General features: G+C 54.2%; 1 protein-coding gene across 1 annotated transcript; it reads right to left on the bottom strand.

The window, feature by feature from the left end:
- Nucleotides 1-980: 980 nt before the first annotated feature.
- DUOX2 (dual oxidase 2) lies at nucleotides 981-20,524 on the bottom strand. The gene is made up of 33 exons (XM_074880109.1): nucleotides 20,476-20,524; nucleotides 19,737-19,820; nucleotides 18,034-18,198; nucleotides 16,785-16,972; nucleotides 15,254-15,455; nucleotides 14,527-14,693; nucleotides 14,379-14,439; nucleotides 14,146-14,242; nucleotides 13,876-13,963; nucleotides 13,418-13,526; nucleotides 12,932-13,095; nucleotides 12,323-12,489; nucleotides 12,013-12,131; nucleotides 10,953-11,090; nucleotides 10,549-10,662; nucleotides 9,736-9,938; nucleotides 9,295-9,480; nucleotides 8,597-8,822; nucleotides 7,812-7,905; nucleotides 7,404-7,579; nucleotides 7,078-7,138; nucleotides 6,496-6,591; nucleotides 5,449-5,627; nucleotides 4,346-4,576; nucleotides 4,020-4,119; nucleotides 3,853-3,902; nucleotides 3,612-3,739; nucleotides 3,260-3,413; nucleotides 2,921-3,153; nucleotides 2,600-2,758; nucleotides 2,283-2,438; nucleotides 2,070-2,198; nucleotides 981-1,606 (listed from the first exon to the last, which is right to left on the bottom strand). The coding sequence occupies exons 1-33, from the start codon at nucleotides 20,522-20,524 to the stop codon at nucleotides 1,484-1,486; spliced, it is 4,596 nt and encodes a 1,531-aa protein (XP_074736210.1). The 3' UTR covers nucleotides 981-1,483.
- Between the last annotated feature and the right edge of the window lie 501 nt (nucleotides 20,525-21,025).

The raw sequence follows: 21,025 nt of genomic DNA, 5'->3' as shown, positions 1-21,025 counted from the left end.
TGCTGGGTCTTGGCAGGCTGTGGGTGAGCTTGGTGGTGACAGGACCGTGGAACCTTAAACAACCCAACCGCTTGCAAATCTTAAGCTTGTATTTATTGCAGAGGTGGCCAAGTTAATCTTGGCAGAGGTAGAAGCCTGCAAGGCCATGCTGTATTTTACAGGGCTAAGACATAACCCAGGGGAACTTTCCATAGCCAGAAAGAGAAGCAGAGTACTGCTCAGAGTAAACCAGGTTGTTAATGTGTCGGCGTGAAACCTGCCCGGGAGCCTGGCCCCGTAATCAGATGTGGTGGTAGCAGAGCCCATCCAGGAACTGCTGAAGTGCACTGTGCTGAAGGGGGTGGGATGGCCACGGGAGGGGAAGGCTGCCCAGCCTTCGGCCGTGGGGGTGAGCTGGGGCTTCTTGCTGAGCCCTGGGGCTCTCCTGGCCCCCGACTCCAGTGCTGGGGGAAGGCCTATGGGCATGGCTGGGGGGCTGCTGGCAATTGCAAGACCCTGCTGTTACTGGGAAATGGAGACCTACTCCCTGTGGTCCAGGGGGGCTTGTTTAACAGCCCAAGGGCTGAAACTATTCCCACGACTCAAGCCTCTTTGGGCTCCTCAGCTGTAATTTGCTTCCGTGCCACGTCTTGCTGGGGGCATTGCCACTGGGGGGGTGTTGCTGGGGGTGATGGGTCTGGTAGGACACAGTCTGGGGGGCTGTGCCTGGGCTCAGATCTGCAACCCCTTCTCCACCTCATGTACATTGCCAGCGTAGGGGAAGCTCACTCCTGTTTAACCCATTTCCTGGGGGCTGGTGTAAATACTCTGTAAGAGGAGCAAGGCCAGCACTCTGCCACCAGTATTGCAAGTCTCCAGGTACCCGAGACCCAGCTACAGGAGGCAAGAAAGTGTTTTAAAACTTCAGTCAGCTTTATTTAAACTCAAATCACAGTCTGCGAGAGCAGCAGCCCAGCAATGCAAAGCCAGGCATTAGTTAAACCAAGCACAAATGATCCATGACCGAAGAATGGTGACGCTGATGAAAGAAGCCAATGCAAACACAACTAAGGCCCGATGCAAACCCGGGAAGGCTTGGAGTGCTAACAAGCAGACACAAATGAGTGCGTTAGGAAAGCTGAGCCTGTTTCAAGGAGAGGGATGGTGGGGAGTCTCTGGCTCCTCACCCCATAAGCGTGCCACCTGGGTCTTGGGGCAAAGTGCTGTGAATTCAGGTTGTGCAGGCACCAAGCTGTTCCCCAAAGCTCTTCAGAGACGTTCCCCAAGCTACTCAGCAGAGCACGAGCTCTGTCTTGCAGGATTAAGGTGGTAGAGCCAGGCTTAACTCGAACACTGGGTTTTCTGGATTGGGACATGCCAGCCCAACGGTAGTGGTGGGAGCCCAGGCCCGTGACCACACGAAGCATTGCTGTGCAGGTGCTGGGGCTGCACACGCATTTCCCGTGAAGGCTGCAGCCCAGGGGTGAAACGGCACGGGGTAGGGTCAGAAATTCTCATAGTGATGGGCAAAGTAGGTCTGGTCTTTCTTGTTCAGTTGCTGACAAGCCTTTTCCACGCTCTTTGTCATCCCAGGTGGGCCACAGCTGAACACCCCGATCTTCTGCACCTGGGGAAGGAGGGAGCCAAAGGGGTCAAACCCAGCAGTACCAGCTTTTCCCCCCCGCCCCCCCTAGCCCAGCCCCCCTTGGACCCTTGCCCTCCAGTAGCTTTGGGCACAGATGCTGGCTGAGCAGCCTGTCCCAGGCTGAGGAGGCTTTTGGGGAGGTTGTCACTTCCCCATGGAGCTGGTGGGGCCATGGAGAAAGGATGGGATCCCCCAGCGTCTCTACCAGCTCCGGGCAGTGGCTGCCACCGGGGTGTTGCGGTACCGGGGGTATTTGGCTGGTGTGGGGTGTTGCTGACTCTTGCAGCTCATCCTGGCTCCGGAGGGAAAGTGGGGTTCATGCCCCTTCTGCCCTGCCCTTGGTATGGATGCCACCAAGGTCTCCAGGGCCTCGAGGACAGGCTGGGACCAGTCCTCCACACTGGTTGCTGGGTGCCTCTCCTCCTGTCCCCAGCCAGGCACTGACCTCGGGGTGCACCTCCTGCAGTGAGTCGAAGAAGGGTACGAAGGGAGGACGCCCAAAATGGGTGATGGAGCGCAGCCCTGTGAACAGGCTCTTATTCAGCACCTTCTGGAAGTGTCGCTCGCAGATGTACTGGAAGAGAGATGAGTGCACGTCAGATGGCCCAGCATGGCCCAGCGCAGCGTGGCAGCCTCCCCGGCGGGTGGCCAGGCTCACCAGCATGGTGGTACGCAGATCGAACTTCTCAGCCAGCTGTGTGATGTAGATGTGCACGGAGACTAAATCATTCCTGTCTGCCTCCTCCACCTCACGGATGATGTCTGCCAGCCACTCAAACTGCCGCTGCGTGCGTGTCACCCAGATGAAGTAGATCTGTGGCACATGGGGATGAAGTTCAGAGTGCAGCCAGCACCCTTATGCATGTCCATGGGGCTCCTTCCCAGATGGCTCATAGAGGATTTTACTCCCAAAGAGGCCAGCAGCAGCAGGAGGCATCTCAGGAGGGCTCTTGTCTCTCAGATGCTTCCTCTTACCTTCTTACAGAGCAGCTTGGAGCTTATGGATGACTTGAAGACCAGGTCCTTGAGGATGGATGCGAAGGGCGTCACACCGATGCCTCCTCCCACCAGCACTGACACCTCGAACTTGTTCCACTCCTGGTGGCCTTCCCCGAAGGGGCCGTCCAGATAGAGCTGAAAGGGAGCCAGCCATCAGCAGAACATCTCCTGCCTCCACGTGCCCAGGTCCTGGCTGCCTTCAAGGCTGGAGAAGCACATCGGGCTGGGCACAGTCCATTGCTGAGATGTTCTGGGGCTTGGCGGTCCCTGTATCCAGAGGAGCAGCACAGGGCTCACCTTGGGCAGCTTGCCGATGAGGGCCAGGCTCTCTGGGGAGTAGAGCTCCCGCAGGCGGGTGGTCCAGGGCCCCACGGCCCGGATGTGCAGGCTCAGCGTGTCCTCATGTGGTGCCGAGGTCAGGGTGAAGGGGTGGTACTCAGTGGTGCCCAGGGCCACGCAGGCGATGCGCACCCACTGCCCGGACTTGTAGTCAAAGTCCTGCGGCCGCTGGAACTGGAGGTGGGTGACACCTTGGGGGGAATGAATGGGGATGGGGACTTCATTGCTGCAGCCCCCGATGCTCTTGCGAAGAACCTGGGCTGAGCTGGTGATGTGTGGCCAGGGGTGTTGTGGTACCTGAGGGCAGGAGCTCGGCTTTCACCACGCTGATCTCCACCTTCTTCCTGCTCAGGCTGAGCAGCTTATCCGCACTGTAGATGAGAGCCGGGATGATGAAGTAGATGTAGAAGCGGGGCTGCTGGATCAGCGCATAGCTGCCGTGGATGATGACCTGGGCAGGGAGCAGCCCTCATCAGCACAGTGCTCAGCACGGCAAGCCATCCCCCTGTGGCTGCTCTGGTGGGAGCTCAGCAGCAGTGGGGAGCCAGGATTGGAGCCACCACCTCCCGTGGGACCTCCCCAGCTATTTCTGACCCACAGGCTTGCAGTGCATCGGCACCACCCCTCCATCCCAGCTCAAATGCTTTACCAGGACATAGAGCAGCACGTAGAGGTGGTGGGTGATCCAGAAGCCCTGGAAGCTGACGTGTCGGAAGTGGTGGGTAGCAAACACATACATCACGGCCAGGATCACGAGCAGCAGCACTCCTGTCATGCCTGTGAGAGAAGGGGTTAGGAGGTCTGGTGGCATCAGGGCAGCCTCACAGAGGCTCCACCTGGGCTGGGCAGAGGGCTGCCCGTCCTGCGCACAGGCATGCAGGTGGTCTCACCTGGAATAGTCTGGAAGAACCACCAGTAATACTTCTGTGGGAGTTGTGACCTGAAGAGGGACAAGAGATTGCACCATGGAGCAGCCAGACCAAACTCCTGGTTTCCACTTTCATTCCTGTCTGTGCCCAGGACACTCTCTCTGAACTGTGCTATAAGTTGCACCTACCCATCATTCACAAAGACACTGGGAAAGAGGCAGGACAACACGCTGAGAGGCGTGACTGAGAAGATGTATACATTCACTATGTGACCTGCAGTGTGGAGCACTGTAAGAGACAGAAACCGGGAGAGAAATGCATCACTGTTGCTGTGGATGGAGATGCAGCAGACGCTGCTGATGCTCCCAGGGACCCCACAATTCCTCCTCTTCTCTGGTGCAAAGTCTCTATGTCTGCAGGCTCCATACAGGTCTTCAAGCTTCTGCCTGGTCCTGCTGTGCCATGACGGGCTGGTCCTCCTGCTTGGCAGCACATGCCCCAGCAGCTCACCTACCTGAGAAAATCAGGGCTGCCATGGCAACCCAGCGGTGGAAGTCCACGGCAGCATCGAAGGGGATGTAGTGATTGAGGAAGGTCTCCCGCAGGACGGTGATGAGGTTGCGGCACATGGTAAGCAGGATGTAGGAGTACATGAAGGAGATGCTGGCAGCTGATCCCCGGGAGATGATGATCCCCACAAAGGTGGTCTGTGCGATTCCAGTGCTGGGGGATGCGAAGGCATAGTCTGGGGAGAGAGAGTGGAGAGGGTGTCAACGTGCCCAGCGCTGAGGGCCATGACCCTTCCTGCAACAAGGGAACAGCTATCTGTGTGGCTGCACCAAGAAAAGGTCACGAGGGATGGGGCTGTGTGGGGACAGAGGCAGGATTCTCTGTGTCAGACCCTCCCAGAGCTGCTGGGTGACATGGTGTTCTTGGAGGTCAAGGGAGGGGATTGTCCTCCTCTGTCAGGCACTGTGAAACTGCACCTTGGTACTGTGTCCTCAGTTGGGCATCCCAATATGAGAGGCATCAACAAACTGGAATGAGTCCAGTGGAGGCCACCAGGATGGGTGGAAGCTAGAGCATGTCATGTAGAGGAAAGGCTGAGGGAAATGGGCTTGTTCAGGCTGGAGGAGATGGGTGAGGGAAGACCTTGTGGCTGTGTGCAACCACTTAATGGGTTACAGAGGGGAAAGAGCCAAACTCTTTCTCAGAGATGCACAGTGAAAGGATGAGAGGCAACAGCATGAGTTTCACTGAAGGAAATTCACGTTTTATGTAAAATAAAAACTCTTCACAGGGAGGACTGTCAAAAACTAGCACAGGCCCAACGAGACAGTGGGATCTCCAACCTTGGAGCCCTTCAAACCTTCTCCAGACAAGGCCTCCAGCAGCCTGATTCAGCTTTGATATTGGCCTTGCTCTGAGCAGGGCATTGGACCAGACCCCTCCAGAGGTCCCTTCCAACCTCAGTTATTCCAGAGCAGGACCAACATTGTTGCCCAAAGCTGTACCAAGACCTTTCACACCCCAGCATGCCCCACGCAACCAGCAGCGTTGAGGAGGCAAGCCCACGCACCCTCCACGTCTGGGGAGCAGGGCAGGATGGGCACTCACAGTAGGCTCGCTCCACGAACACGCCGGCGGTGATGGCAGAGAAGAGGACCACACAGACGATATGGCGCCGGTAATTCTCAACAAAGCGCTTGAACTCCTGGATCTTCTGCTGAACTTTGTTCCGCTGGTACTTCTTCCGTTGCGCTTCAGTGTACAAATGCAGCTGGTACTGATTCACCCTGGCAAATACAGGAGGGCTGGGGTCATTTTGAGGTTTAGCAGGCCAGATATGGCCGTGATGCCCAGATTTGGGTCTTCCTCCCTGTACTTGTGACCACCTCTGCACACCAGTGACAGCAGTGACCTGCAGAGCACAGTGTCAGTGGTTGATCTCAGGTCATCCCACAGTCTACACGCTTTTGAAAGCTGATAACAAATGTGCAGATAATGACTCATAAATGTAACCATAGATAAGAACCGTAAAAGATAATTTACATAGTAATATTCAATCCTCCAAACTGATCCTGGGGTAGGGGAAGGTCGTTAGAGCTATTAAGGCAAATCAGGATATTCTGGCCGTAACAGCCACTTAACAACTTCCTTGTAGAAATACTTGCTGCTGCCACAGCAGTGAGGACCAGAGTGTTCTCCTGCAGCTCTTGCAGGCAGCCCAGGGGTGAGCGAGCAGTGTCCCAAGGGGCAGAGGAGCACAGGCAGGACCTGCCAGGCAAAGGCCCTTGCTGCGGGCAAGGCACACACTCTAAAAATCACTATCCCAGGTTCTGGAGTTGGCCACTTCATTTTTTTTTTTTTTATATAGATGCACATCACCCAGCCTCAGCTACAGCACGGTCCCCACCAAGACAGGGCTGTTCCCGTAGCTCCTCGGCCAGTGAGAGGCTGTCACGTGCCTGCCTGCGCTGGGGCATCTCCTGCAGGGACAGCCTCTCATCCCCTCCCTACGTTGCACCCCATCATGGGGGTGCTGGCTCCTTGCAGCAGTGCTGTTTGACTGGATGGGTGCCCAGTCTGACACAGAGACATGAGAAACATCAGACAGGCTGAGCCCAAACCCAAGAAGCACGTCTGGAGAGAGGGCATACTGACTTTCTGCCTGGTCTCTTCCTCAGCTCCTGCCCTTCTCGCTCCACGTAATGGCTCGTGGTGTCCAGGTTTGGGTCTTTCTCCTCCTCTGAGATGGTTCTGTTGGAAATAGAGTTATGTCTAGCTCAAAGATATACTTGCAGGAAGGGCTTGCCAAAATTTTCCCCACTTTCCATCTCGGGCTCAGCTGAGAAGGTGTCCAGCTCTTTCCTGCAAGCCTGCTTGCATTAACTTTAGTTGCATGGCACACAGGCTGGATTCACCCCAAGATTATCTGCCCCTCTGAAAACCAAGACAGGACTCCCATCCCCACATGGTGGATGCAACAGGGGCTCTGCAGGAGGCGGTTCCTCTGCTCTGCCTGCCTGGGTGCCAGGAGAGGAGGGCAACAGCCCCTCGGCACCGTCCAACTTGCTAACAGGCATGTCCCAGCACCGTCATCGCCCTCCCTCAGCACTGCGCGTGTGAACACCTAGTAGGAGCTTTTCTTGGAGGGACTGAGGTGAAGAATGGATGTGCATCGGGGCAGGAGAAGAAGAAACAGGAGCAGCAGCAAGACTAAGGAGGAGAGCTTACCCTTTCAGCTCTTTCTTTTTTATGAAGGAGACACGGTTGTGCAGGTTTTGCTTGAGCACCTCGGGGACACCTTTGAGGAGCCAAAAGGACAAACAGCCATTCAGTGTGTATGAGATGCAGTGGACAAGGTTTAGGCACCTCCCCTGGGCAGGAGTGTGGTGGGAAAAGACTGAGCTGACCCAAAGTTGTCACGCATGGAGCGACAGCTGATGTCCCATTACTGCAGTTGGGTTGGAGAGATTGATGGGACAAGATGTGGGAGCTACGTATTGGGTGCTGCCCATCGCCTCCAGCCCTGCAGGGCCTGGGGTCACCCCGTGCTCCTGCCCACTGACCTTTGATGCAGAGCTGGGTGAGACGAAGCTCACTGTCATGGTCCCGCAGCATGTAGTGGAAATCCTCCCATGTCAGCTCATCCCTGTCCTGAAACCCTGAGGCCCGAAACATGGACTCGGTCACCTGCTCTGCCTGGTCTCTTGACAGGCAGTTGTTGGAGATCTCAATGAAGGACCTGGAGCAAGAAGGGGAGATGGGAACTTCAGAGGACAACAGATTGAGTCCTTCAAATAACACAGAGCAGAGCCCCAGACCAGTTTCATGAGAGAAAATGGGTTGTGAGTGTTGAGTTCACAGGCTCTCACATAACACACCTGGGGACTGAAGCATAGAAACTGGGAGCTGCTTTTGAACACATCTGTGTTTACAGACATTGTGAAAACGTCTAGAGAGGTGAGGAAAAGTACCTGAGCATCCTCAGAAACTCCTCCTTGGAGAGGAACCCATTCTCATCTATGTCATACATCCTGAACATCACCTTGGACTTCTCCTCCGGGGACCCTGATGGGGAGGAAGAGAGGCGAAGTAAGAACAAGATCCTATTTTCATCAACAAAGATGCTGTCAAACATTGTCTTTGAGAGTCTGGACCTGCAACAGTGAAGCCTCACTCAGCTCTGAAAAGACTGAAAGCACACTGCTGATCACCGCTTGAATAGCAACTAAATGTGAATAGTGTGCTGCCCTCCCACTTGACTTTCTCAAGTGCAAGGTGAAAAATCGGGTAGATACACATTCTTTCTCGTGCGTTATTTTACAAACTCAAAATGTGCTTTTACACAGGAATGATTCTTCTGGGAGCTGCTTTGATTGAATCTGACGTTCACCACCTCCATCTATGAATCCACCTTTCCAGTGGTCATTTAGAGAGGATCAGATATGAAATCAGATACAGTTACTGTGACCTCTCAAGGACAGGATGCATCGTCCGTTCAGGAAACAGGGCAGACTTGTCTACCGTGACAAAAGATAGCTCCCCTCGTGAACAGTCTTTCAGGAAATATAATTATATTGTCACTGCCCCATAACTCAAGTTGAAGCTGTCCTAAGTGAAAGGAATTTTAATCTGTAGGAGTGTCTACGGATTGACCTGCTGGATGGATCTTGTCCTTCACTCTGCTGGTGGCGTTGCCAGAGCCTAGAAACAGGACTGAGGGCAACAGATGAAGACACTAACCAGTTCCAGCTCCCACCTTTCATGAAGACCACCAAGATGTCCAGGAATTCCCGGAAGGAGATGTAGCCATTGCCGTCTTTGTCGGCCAGTGAGAACATGGAGTCCACAAACATGGAGTGGGCTTTGAGCCCCAGGGCCTCGGCAAACTCAGCCCTGCTCAGTTCACATGTTAGAGACTCCTTTGCCTTCTGTGAAGATTCAAAGTTGAGCTCTCCAGCATTGGACCTGTCGATTTCCAGCACCTGCAGGTTGTGTCCCACAAAAGAAATCCCATGAGTGCTGGCAGAGCAGAAGGCTGGTGCTCACTTGCCTGACCTATTGCACAAAGACCGGCGGCTCCCCTGGCACAAAACTCATGGCAGATACCATGGGGAAGTCCCGTGTCTCTCCTACACAATGTGAATGAGAAAGTCCCATGTCTCTCCTACACAGTGGGGAAGTCCTCTGTCTCTTCTACACACTAAACACCAGTGACCACTATGGAGACCTCAGTTTCATCATCCAAAAGTCTCTTTGCAACTTTAGACGCTTGTATCACCACAGCAGAACTTTGTCTTCTGCAAGGGAAAATGTCCCTTGGTCCTGAAAGTATGGGCAGCTTCCTTGTGCATGGCTCACCAGCTCTTACGGAAAGCAATGGCAGCAACATTCGTTGCTTAATCAATACAGAAATACCTTCCTCCATGCATCAGAGCCTGCCACACCTCTATGTACCTGAGCAAACAGGTGCCTGAAGAAAGTCTCCAGAATTTGTTTTCTTTGCTCCTGGGTGACTGCCCATTTCATCAGGCTCTGCTCCTTCATCTCAGATATATGCAGATCAAGGCTGCTCTCCTCCAAGTAGCCTCTCAGCTTCCCAATGAAGCTGCTCCTCTCTGCCTCCTCGCTGAAAAGCAGCACCTGCAAAAGACCCCACCAAATGGCTGTGAGCAGCAGAGGCTCAGACGGGACGTAAGTGCTTCTGCTCTTCACCACAGTGGTCGCTCCATGGTATGAGCTGGACCTGGTGGTTCTCAGGAGGCCACAGCCACCCTCCGGGGACCTACACTGCTCCCAGTGCCCAGGACTGACTGGTGCAGGGTGTATGTGACCAGCGGCAGAGGACTGTGGAGGGTCCAGGGGAAGGTATCATACCCCAGGCATCATGGTACTCACCAGGTCATACTCTTTGGGGCTCTTCAGGAGCAGAGCTTTGTTCCCTTTGTTGCTGGAGAGGATCACCTCCACCCTTTGATGGGCTTTCAGGCTGATGCTCCGGAGAACAGACCCTCTCCCATCCAGCACTTTGAGCACTTTGTCAGCTTGGAGCTGAATGTAGACGGGAGAGCTGTCTGTCTTGGGACCGTGCCACTCCATGGCTGATGGGTGAGAGCACAGGACTCAGCTGGAAAGGCACACCTGGGCTCCTATTCATCCCAGCACCTCCTTCACTGAGATGCAGTTTGGGAGTGATTTCAGGACCAGACACACGTTAAGGGAAAAACGATGATCTCCCAGCTTCAGAGCTCAAATGCATGGGGACAAGAGGAGTACAGACCATGGAGCAGGGAGGTAGGATTTTTCCAGTGTCCAGAGCAAGGAGATACAGTCCCTGTCCTGGAGCTACTGGTGCAATTGCCCTACATAGGTTTCCTTCGGGTAAGGTGTGAACTGGAGAGGGTTGGAATTAGAGGGTCATAGGATGACTCGGGTTGGAAGGGTATCTTGCCCAACCTCCTGCTCAAAGTAGGACCAGCTACAGGGTCAGGCCAGTCTGCTCAAGGCTTTATCTGGTCAGGTCTTGGATAGGATGGAGACTGCACAACCTCTCTGGGCTATCTGCTCCACTGCTTGACTATCCTCCTGGGGAAACAGTTTCTCCTTACATCCAGCCTGGATATAAGCTTCAAGCCCAGCCCTGCCTCGGTATGTGCCCTGACTCCAGCAGCATCACCAGACACCATCGCAGGACTGACAGTGCCACCTCACCGTGTATCGCCTCGCCGGTCACCTCTCTCCGCACACTGGTGCTCTGCTTCTTCTGCAGCTTCTTGAAATCTCTCTTGCGGAAAACGGCAACAATCCAGGCAACAAACAGAGTCACTGGGGATACATGGGAGAAGGAGGCATGAGGTATCACAAAACTCCTTCCCACTTTGGCAGCATCACCTGTGCGACTGGGCAGACGGGTTTATTTCTTCCCCATCGCCCCCAATTCAATGCTGCATGGATTTATTTAAAGCAGGGCTGCTCCATGAAAGCCCTGCCCCCTCCTGGTGCCCAAGGACCTTGGGGGTGACCAAGACTCAGCAGCTGGGAGGTGCTTGGTCCATGGGCATTCAGCCCCTTTCCCTGGTAGAAGAGGAGATGGGTAAAGAAATAGAGTGGCAAACCTAAAGGAAGACAGCAGAGGACAACGATGATGATCCCGAAGCCTGCGCCGCTGCCTTCAAAGTAGTCCAGCACCATCATGGGCGTGCAGCTGGGCAGGTGTTGAGCTGTCAGCTGCTGGGGCTGGGGGCATGGATCCCCTGCGTGGGGGGAGATGGGCTGTGGGTGTCATGGACCTTTTACCCATCTCACCTCCATCGTCCCCAGGAACATCTGCATTAAGATGCTGGTGGGTCACTGATGAGTGACCCAGGGAGCGCTGCAAAACTGGGATGCTCAAGTTAAACTCCAGATCTTAGGGGAAAATCCTTGGTTTTTGATTGAACCTCTGCCTGCCACAGCAAACCAAGCGCAGAACTGGACTCCAGCGCTCTGGCAGTTCAGCACTATCACCTCTCCCGATGGGAGGGGCTGAGCAAGAAGCACCCCAGGCCATGGCAAATTGGGGCTTAGAGCCTCTGTTCATCAGGATGATGCAAACCCAGGGAGTCCTCCTGGTGCAATTGCATGGAGCGTATGCCAAGGGAACAAAAACACCTTGCAAGGGCTGGAACATGCACCAAATAAAATGCTTTCCGTAAATGGGAAGAGTGTGGCAAGATCCCAAGAGGAAAAGGCATAGTGCTGTGTTTGGCCACACCTCACCCTGAGCAAGGCAGCAGTACTCTTTCTGGGTCTTGGCAGGGAGAGGAAAGCTCATTTCAGGGAGAGCACAGGAGGGCACCAGGGTGAGGGGTGCATATCAGCACAGGACTAGGCTGCTCCTTAGCCTGCTGGGAAACCAAAACATGCTGGGAGACAAGCCCTGAGCTCTCCCCAGGACTTCCATATGCCTGGACTTCAACCCACTTTCAACATCAGCACTGCCCACCTTGCTTACAAACAACCCCTGAATTTTGCACACATTTTGCTGGCTTAGAGGCATAGCAGGTGTCAGGCTTGAGAAACTGCCAGCCCTGTGTCACTGAGTCACTGGCTGTGTCACTGAGATGGGTCTGCTTTCCTCCCTAACTTGCTGGTGCTGTTTGCTCCCTGCGCCCTGCTGTTGCATGAAGCACTCACCCTCACTCCAGACGAATACGTGGGGTTGGAGGTCCGTGGGGTCTGCGTAGGTGACGGCAGCCAGGACATCGTGGAAGGTGGTGTTACGGATCTCCCTGGTTTCCTCCACTGTGAACAGCCTGGGGAAAAAGACGTGGGGCCAAGTGGTGGCCCCAGGTGTCACTGGCCAGCAGCAGGAGGGCTGCACTCCCTGCACCATTTTAGGAACTGAGGAAGCTGAAGGATGTTATTTTCTTCAGCCCCAGTTTCTGTGTTTTACTGGGACTTGCAGAGCAGTGAGCAGCCTGCCAGGTGGGGAAGAGGCATTTACCCATTCTTGGTGTTTTCAAACCAAAACCTGTCGCCATCACGCAGGCGCACAAACTGGTCCAGGATGATGACACTGAAGAGGGAGCTGTCAGTCTCCAGCATGCCTCCAGGGAGCAGCTCCAGCCCTGCCGTGTTGTTGGCATACAGGGCAGCGATCTTCTCCAGAACCTGGCCAGAAATCCCCACAGCACACATGTGAGCAGAGGAAATTCTGCCAGGGCATCAGAAAGTCTTGGCAAGCTTCAGGAGGAGTGAGGAATGTGCATTTTCCAGGCATCACACATCCATGGGCTGGGAGGATGCTCGGCCCCACACAGCCTTGAGCTCATGGCTTGGTCTTGAGCAACTAAACATTACTCCCAGAGCATCTCAGCTCCAGGAGGAGCAGAGCACCCTGCAGCATGGGAGCTCAACACTGGGGCAGGATATTCATGCCATGTAATTACACAGTTAACCCAATGCAGCAGCCCTGCAGGCATGAAAATAAGCTAGGGCGGGATGCACACTGATGTCCCTCTTCCTGTGTTGCTGGAGAAGCCAGTAACTGCCTGAACTGCCCCAACATCCTTTGACACACACATTTGCTGTGCCTAGACCAGTTCCCTGTTACCTGTTGCTCCAGGTGTGGGGCTAGGTCTGACCAGTTCTGGAGAGGATCCAACCCAAATCGCTCCCGGGCTTGGTTATAGGTTGGCAAGCCAAGGTCTCGCCCACGCTGAAGCCAGCTGGCCACATAGTCGGTGCGGGAGTACTTCAGGGGCCCATACCAGTAATCTGTGGGTGGATTCAAAGCTCTGGTGATGGCAAGGCAGAGCTGGAGGAGCAACATCTACTGTAGTAGCTGCTGGGCTGGCCTCATCCCTCTGCCATGGGCCATGTTGAACATGGAAATCATCTCTATGCCCTTGCCAGGACAGTCCCACGGACATGCTTAACATGCCCTACAGCTTCTCTGCATCTCCATTAACAAGGTTGAAGCTGGTCTGAGCATGTGGTTGGGTGCTGGTGGTGGTGGTGATGGGACCTCCCTCCCCACCTTGGCCCCTGTGCAGCCCCGGAGACAGGGTTCCCCACTGACGTGCAAGGAAGTGCAGACCTTGGAGATCTTCGACCACAATGTTGTCCTCCTGCTCTGCAATCTGTGAGGTCATCCCCAGCAGGAGGTTGTCCACATCCACAGCCTCTGCCTGCTTCAGCCCAGTGCTCTGAGGGGAGATGGCAAGAATAGGTGATTCCTCCCAGGACTGAGGACATGAGGCAGCCCCACACCCCTGAACTGGTGCCCATAGGTGTCCAGACCCTAGCCATAAGGGGACCAGGGACTTCTTCCAGGCTCATTTTCTTTATGTAAGCTCAACCTTGAGGTCTGAGCCTGCTGCAGCTGAAGGCAGCGTCTGGGGATATCTGGATGGGGAGGACCTCACCTGCCTTGGTTGGCTGTCATGCTCTGCACCCAATTCCCCTTTCACACCCCTGTGGGGTCCTCTATAACATAAAGCGAGGAATGAAACCCCCCTGGCCAGCCCTCAGGACCCTGCATTCCCTTCCCCATACCTGTCTGCTCCAGTAGCTGTTGCAGAGCCGCACCGCTGGGAATGAACCGCTGGGGCCAGGTACTTTCTGGAACTGGCACTTGGGGCCTCTGGAACAGCAGAGAAGAGCTGGACCCACAGCTCCCAGTCAGGACTGCCTGGAGCTGGCAGGGCTTGGCTGTCCCAGTGAGGGGCAGGATGCGGCGAAGGGAGAGGGACTGTCCCCGGCCACCACCCGAGCTTGGGCATCCCCTTCCCTGGCATAGCACTGCTCCAGATGTGTTGCTCCTACCTCTTGTAAATGCCTGGCGGCAACATGGTGGCCAGAAATTGCCCTGCAGCCACCACGAACTCTGGTGAGAGGCTGGGGTCCAGGTGCTGCTGGTAACCTGTGGGGCAGCAGCTATGGTCCAGCAGCCAGGCTGGAGGGAAAGGGGACTGAGGTCCCCCTCCTGCCCCATCCCCTGGCTCCCCTGGTCCCCCCACCCCTGCTCCCTGCACACCCTCATCTGCCGTGCCCCTCACCTTTGTACTCCGGGATGCGTGTCCCCAGCAGGGTCGGCAGCCACTCGTACAGCACGATGCTCTAGGGCACAGGGAAGCTGGGTCAGGGCCAACACTGGCCCTGTGGTGTCAGAGGTCCCGGCAGAGACTTGGGGTTCCCATCTCTCACCTGGAAAGTGGCGATGACCCGCTTACGTGCATGCTGGAAGATGTCCTCATCAGACCAGGTCGGGTGTGCCTGAGCCAGTGCCGCAGCCAGGTAGTTGTGGTACCGAAACCAGGCGATGCTCTCAGCCTGCAGGAAGAGGTTCTCGTTCCCCCAGGCGCTCCCCAGGTCTGCAAGAGCCACCAGGACCATCAGTGGGGGATGCCACCACTGGGTCTAGCTTTGCCTGTGGCTGGAGGAGCACACCCAGCCCTGTGCCTGCATCCCAGCATCCCCTCGTCCCCTTTCCCTTCCTTCCTCCCCAGGGAGACAGGCAGTGTGAGCTAGTGAGAAGCACACCGGGCCCCCAGCACAGACCAGTGGTTGGGTAGGTGAGGAATTCAAAGCAAGATGAGCAGGTTTTTACTGGCAGCAGACCCTTTCCCCAGAGGAGATCACCTTAGATCAGAGGGTCCAGCAGCTGGTCTCTGCATGATGACTGGGAAATGACCCGTTGCCTCCTGGGGATGTGGCACCTGTCTTTGCTGGGAAGTCTTCGCTGGGTCTCACGTCTTCCACCCCCTTGGGTTGGGAAACTGCCTGTTCTCCCACGGGATGCCTGACCCACCACATCCCACTGCCCTTTCCTGTGGCCCCCTCTGGGCTCAGGTCTAGGGACCTCCTGCTTCTCCTGCTCATGGTCAGGGATGGAGCCAAGCAGGTGAAAACCCATTGAGGATGCCACCATTACCGTAGATTCCCTGGGGACCGCCCTGTCCTGTGGATGGATCCAGTGCCTTCCACATGGGGACCCTCCCATCTGTCTCCCTTGGCAGGCGCCCGCCAGGCCCCGATGCCAGCTGTCCCCCCGAGAAGCTCCTCAGGGCATCGCTCCAGGAGTGCGAGGGGCCGTAGATGGAGCTGCCGTCCAGCCAGCCCGTCACTTCGTTGGTCTAGGGCAGGCACAGGGAACAGGCATTAACTGGCACTGGGGTCTCAGCAGAAAGGTGCAAAAAAAAAAAGGCGTGAAAAGCCCCAACCTGTCCCTTTTGGTCTTGTAAAGCAGCCACCCCATCCCCTGTTTTAACAAGAGCTATCAGGATGCAAATATATACACCAACAATCTCTATGCAAACTGCAGGAATTAGTGCCAAGTACAGGAAAAGACCAGGTACAGGTTTTTCAAAAGTACATTTTGGGTTTCTTTTCCCAATTATTTTCAGTTATGCCCAGAAGCAGACATCTGTGAATTCCTACGTGGGCATGACCAAGCTGGAAGGGGACTAAACCTATCTCTGGGGAAACTGGAAACACTGGAGCTGTCCCCTCTGGGGAGTCCTGTCCTCAGAGCAGGGAGTCCCACTGCCCTGGCAGCATCTTGAATATCTCCCCTGCCAAATGTTTTCATGAAAACCACCTTTTTAGTCCAAAAACTCACTGGAGTTTTCATTTCTCTAAGGTTTGAAACGCTGCTAAAACCATGACTTGTTAATCTGGTCTCATCGTGGTTTGTCACGTGAAAGGCTCAGGGGGGTATTTTGCTGCAGCAATTTTGATTGGGAAGCTTTCCAGCACGAAAGAAACAGCACATGGGCTTGGGAACACATCCAGCCTCAGCACAGCAGAATTCAGAGAAACTGGGGGAAAATAGGGATTTTTTTCAAAATGACTGAAAGTCAATGAAGCTTTACAACTTTATAACAGTACCAGTTCGGTTTTGTGATACATTATTAAAGATAAGAGTTGGTGCCTAAAAAAATGTGTCGTAATTCCTGACCTTCTAGAGCGGCACAATTGTATAAGTCGGTTATGGACATCCATTACACTTGCACTAAAGAGGCTCCAGTTATCACTTGTTTCACCAGCCCTATCTCTGCTCATTTTGACTGAAGTGATAAAAACTTTGGCAGCCAAGGAAGACTGTGAATTGCTCCTGCTTCACCTTTTCCTCTTCTGCCCTCCATAAACCATGCAAGATCCTAAAATTTGCATTAAAATAGATGACACAGGCAGATCTAGAGTCATTACATTTTCTTTGGCCAAGAAGAGCACTGACCTTGAGCAACCACAAATGTTGCTCTGTGTGAACCAGTAAGTACCTTGGAGGTTGTGCTTTGGGTTCATCTGCAGTTGGTTCAAACACTTGAGAGATGTATAATTTTTAAGGAAACGGTGCTCCTCCCCTATTATTTTTGCAAACACTATCTTGGCTGCTACAGACCCCAATGTTGGGTGAAGAGGAATTTATCTGAAAGGCAAAGAGCAAAGGAAACACTACCTACCTGTTCCCGGGGGCTGTTGGGGCTCTGCCCCGTCTCCGCTGCCCAGTGGATGCGCTGGAAGGGCAGGACCACGTCTCCAGTGCCTGCAGGGTCAAACACAGGGTCTCCAGATGGGATGCGGATGTTCAGGAACTCGGCGGGGCAGCCAGGTTTCTCTGTCCCCAGGATGTCCAAGAGCACGTGGAAACCTGCCAAAGACCCAAGCATGGTCAGCAGCTGGCAGGACTGCCACCAGCACCTGGAGCAGGATGTTATGGTGGGCTGAGGGGACCAGCCTGTGCAGTGAGAGTGGTTTCCTTCCTGTCTTCACTGCTGGTTTGCTCTATGACTTTGAAAAAGTCACTTCGGGGTGGAGCCCAGATGTGCTGAGCTCCAGTCCACAGGAACAGGGGTTCTGGCCAGACCTCATGAGTAGGGTAGGGTCATTCAGGGACCAGGGTGGAGAAACTCAGCCAGTGAGTGTTCAGAGAGTACCGGCAGCTGGACCATCAGCTGGCCACCACTTCACCAGGAGCAAGGCTCTGCATTTAGCCACTATTTCCCTGAGCTCCTCCTTGCCTGTGGCCTTCAAGGCCAAGGGTTGCTACTGATGCTGAGCCTGGTGGTTGCCATTGCTGTTGGCCCATTTGAGCTTTGATGTGATGGGAAAAACTGCCTCCAGGGAGAAGCTAAAAAATACTGCACTAGTGTCTGCCCCTCCTGTGGTCCATCTTGGGGCTGAGCACCCTGGTTTGTGTGTCTGGGGATGTGTATGAACCTTAAGCTGTATGGGGAGCTAATTGTCTCCACTTTGACAAGTTCAGCCCGTTTTCTCAATGAGCCAAGGGTGTTTCCCAGAGACAGACATCCCTGGGCTTGGAGATCCAAGACCCTGCCAGGCTCCTGAGCGACAGCAAAAACTGCTCTGACTTGCAGCAGTTTTGCCCAGCAATCACTCATGGCACGGCTCTTATCGCATCTGTCAGGCATTTTGCAACAGGGTAACTACCGCTAAAACAAATGAGGAAGTTCCCAAATGACAAATATCAGCATTTGGGGCAACTGCCAAAGGTCACTGAAAATTCATGCAATCTCTCTTGTCTGGACAGTACTTTGGTATGGCAATACTCAAGGCTTTATCTTTCAGGTGTGGGTCTGATATGAAGCAGTGGCTGAGGAGTGCTTCAACGCATGGCCTTGGAGTGTGAGAAACCAACATTTTCCACTCAAACCAACATTTTTCCACCCAGTGCCAGGCCCCAGCTCTTACCGAAGAAGACAGCCAGCACGGTTGTGTTCCTGCGGGAGGGCAGCCCGGAGGGTCCACGTGCCACGGCGTTGCTGAGCTGGCGAGCGTTGGGCACGCGGGGCTCCTGCAGCGCCTGGTAGACCCCGTCCGCGTAGTTGGCTGGCAGGAGACGCAGCAGCCTGGCACCTGCAGCACCAAAGCAACAGGACAGAGGTCCAGCAACACCCAACAGACAGGAGACACAGCAATAGTGGGGTGTGAGGGTCCCAAAAGAGAGCAAGAGGATGGCATAGATGCTTATAGTGGCCAAGAATATGCAAGTTTTGGTACCAACACCCAAAACTTCTTGCAACACTGGGATCAGTCCTCGTAAAACTAGGAGGGATCCTCCATGGGCATGTTCCCTTCCTGTTGTCCTTCTCTGGTCCATGTGCCTCCCCGTTGCCTGCTGGAGGTCTGGGGTGGTGTGCTCCAGTGGGTAACTGAGGTGATGTTAAGATGCCCATGTTGACTATGCAATCCTACACAAACATGGTGATTGCCAGCACCGCAGGAAACAGGAGAGGGAACAGCCAGAGAGGCAGAGACACAAGGGAGAAACACCCTGACTTTGCACCCACTGCCTGTCCCATAACTGAAAAGCCTGGAGGTGGGAGGTCATTTCTCAGTGATGAGTGAGCTTGTTTCAAAAGGCTCTTCACCAGTGTGGTGGGCTTCATTTGCTGGAGCTCTCCAGAGCTAGGGGAGATCCTGAATTATAGGCTTAGTTTCCTCTTATTTTCCAGATGTTAACATCTGATCTGTCTGTGCTGGAAGAGGGAGATATTGTCTGCCAGGGACCCACTGGATGTCCCTGACAGGCTTTGGTGTAACCAAAGGGCTGGTGACACACGTGTCATGTTGGAGAGCCATTCGGAATCGGAGGAAGATGTGTAATTGCCACCACACTGTGTGTCACCATGTAGGTGACTGATCTGGGCTGCAGGAAATAGGAGGATTCATAATCTTTAATATTTTAGATAAGATCCTGTCTGATCTGCCCTGGTCCCTGGCTCGGGGACATCTCCTGGGGGTGGGCCCATGGGCTGGTTGTAGGCATAAGAAAGCAGGTCACCACTGGCACAGGGAAATCCCACATGCCTCTCCCAGTACAGACCAGTACATGCTGCACAGCAGCCCGACAGCGCAATATCTGTCCTCTGCAGACCGGAAAAGGAGTAGGTCCAGCATGCCTGGACCATGAACTCTTCTGTCTCTGCCTTATGTTGAATGCTGCTTGAACTGCATGCTGATTTTGGCTAAAGATGCCTTTTCCCAGCTCTGGGATCCCTGTCCATCAGTGAAATGCCTGCTGGGAAGAGCTGGGCCCTCCCTACCTTGGGTATTTTGAATGGCACTGCAAAGGCACAGTTCTGCTCTGGGTCTGATCCAACACCAGCACAACCTGCAGATGGTCCTTGGGCAGCAGGTAAAAGTGGCAAGGCCAGGACATGGGAGACAAAGCTGGGCTGCTTGACCCCTCCAGACTGATCTAACGGGGCTCTTAGGTGCCTCTGGGGAGCTACCTTGAGTGCAAACAGCCACTTCTCAGAGCCACGGGAGGTGGCATTGCCTGGTCACCTGCCTGGTTCAGGCTCAAGTCAGAGAGGGTTGTAAAGTGAGCCAGGTGCCAAAGTGCCAGCTCGCCCCGTCTCACCATCCCCATCCCCAGGCCTGGCACTCACCCACCGAGCCGCAGCTGTGGTGCAGCAGGTTGTTGTACCAGCCGTCGTAGCGCTGGACCTCCCAGGAGATGCTCCCCTGGGCTCCTGGAAGAGACCGAACCCACTTGGTGAGCAGCAAAAGAGAAAATGTATGAAACAAGCATCTCCATTACAGAATTATATTTATATTGTGATATTTTCCTGTATTCTTTCTGGAACTTTATATGCAAACAGTTTTTTAGACAAGTTTTGCGCTCCTTTTGAGGGATAAGCAATGTCTAAAATTAAAAATTCATGCTTCTGATCCTGATGTCCCCAAATCAATTTCTGGCCCCCACCAGTCTACTCCCAAAGGATTTTCATTTTCTCCTTCTCTCTCATTGTATCAGAAGAAGTCTCTCCTTGCTTTCGACCCCCACAATATCTGTGTGAGTCCAGAAAAGGCCTTGACACTGGAGTTATGCTCTGCTCCATGCATTGTGTATCAGCATCAGACTTTGTCAGTAAGTATACTTTGTGTTAATTTTTATTGCTTTTATTATAATACTAGCAAGAACCTCCAGTTCATATAAATAGCTGAGTCTCCCAACCTGCAGACTTTTCAAATTCAACCTTTTGTTCCATTTTTTTTCTTATCTCATTGCAAACTGAATCACACCCATCACTGATATGATGCCCCATGAGTTAGAGGAAATTCCTCTGAGGGGCAGAAACTATCCAGGATCTCCCCCTGGACCCCCTTCCCTGAAACCATACTTACTCCCCAAGGTCCACGTCACCAGCAGAACCTCAGTCAAACTCAACATCATCTCTGCGGGTTGCATCAGCCACTGGGTCTTCGGAAGCAGCGACCTGCAAGCAGAGAGGAGAAGGAGGGAGCTGGAGCTGGGCTGCTCGTGGAGGCTGGGAACAGGCACAGACCATCATCTCAGCTCCCTCTTGTGGTTTCTGCTGCCTGGTAAAACCCCGCTGCCCTCATCCTCCATCACCAGTATCTCCTGGTTTGGGCCGTGGGAGGGTGGCGGGGGGCAGGCGGTACCCCATCACCCTGGGAAGGCTCTGCCAGTAGGTGCCAACTGGCTGGAGAAGACCTTTCAGCTGGAGCAGGACCAGTGCCCCTGCCTTGGGGTTCCCCAGCCGTAGGTTCACAACTCATCACCCACGGCAGGCAGACGTTAAGCTGTGCCAGCTCCGTTAGAGAAACACGCTCTTTGTTACAGAAACAGACCCATTTCAGCTGGCAATTCCTCCGCTCGCGCGTTGTCCCTCCCAAGCAAAACCCAGCTGGGAACACGATGGGAACAGCCTCA

The sequence above is a fragment of the Strix uralensis genome, chromosome 11 (assembly GCF_047716275.1).
Source record: "Strix uralensis isolate ZFMK-TIS-50842 chromosome 11, bStrUra1, whole genome shotgun sequence".
Lineage (NCBI taxonomy): Eukaryota > Metazoa > Chordata > Aves > Strigiformes > Strigidae > Strix > Strix uralensis.
This window is presented reverse-complemented; position numbering and strand designations above follow the sequence as displayed.

Bases quoted from the DNA above. Each gene is read 5' to 3' on its own strand.
- DUOX2 (XM_074880109.1), bottom strand. From the start codon at position 20,524: ATGATGTTGAGTTTGACTGAGGTTCTGCTGGTGACGTGGACCTTGGGG. The intron at 15,456-16,784 runs GTAGGTAGTGTT...TGCCTGCCCTAG, and splicing joins CCAACAGCCCCCGGGAACAG to ACCAACGAAGTGACGGGCTG. The intron at 2,199-2,282 runs GTGAGCCTGGCC...TCTCTCTTCCAG, and splicing joins ATCTGCGTACCACCATGCTG to TACATCTGCGAGCGACACTT.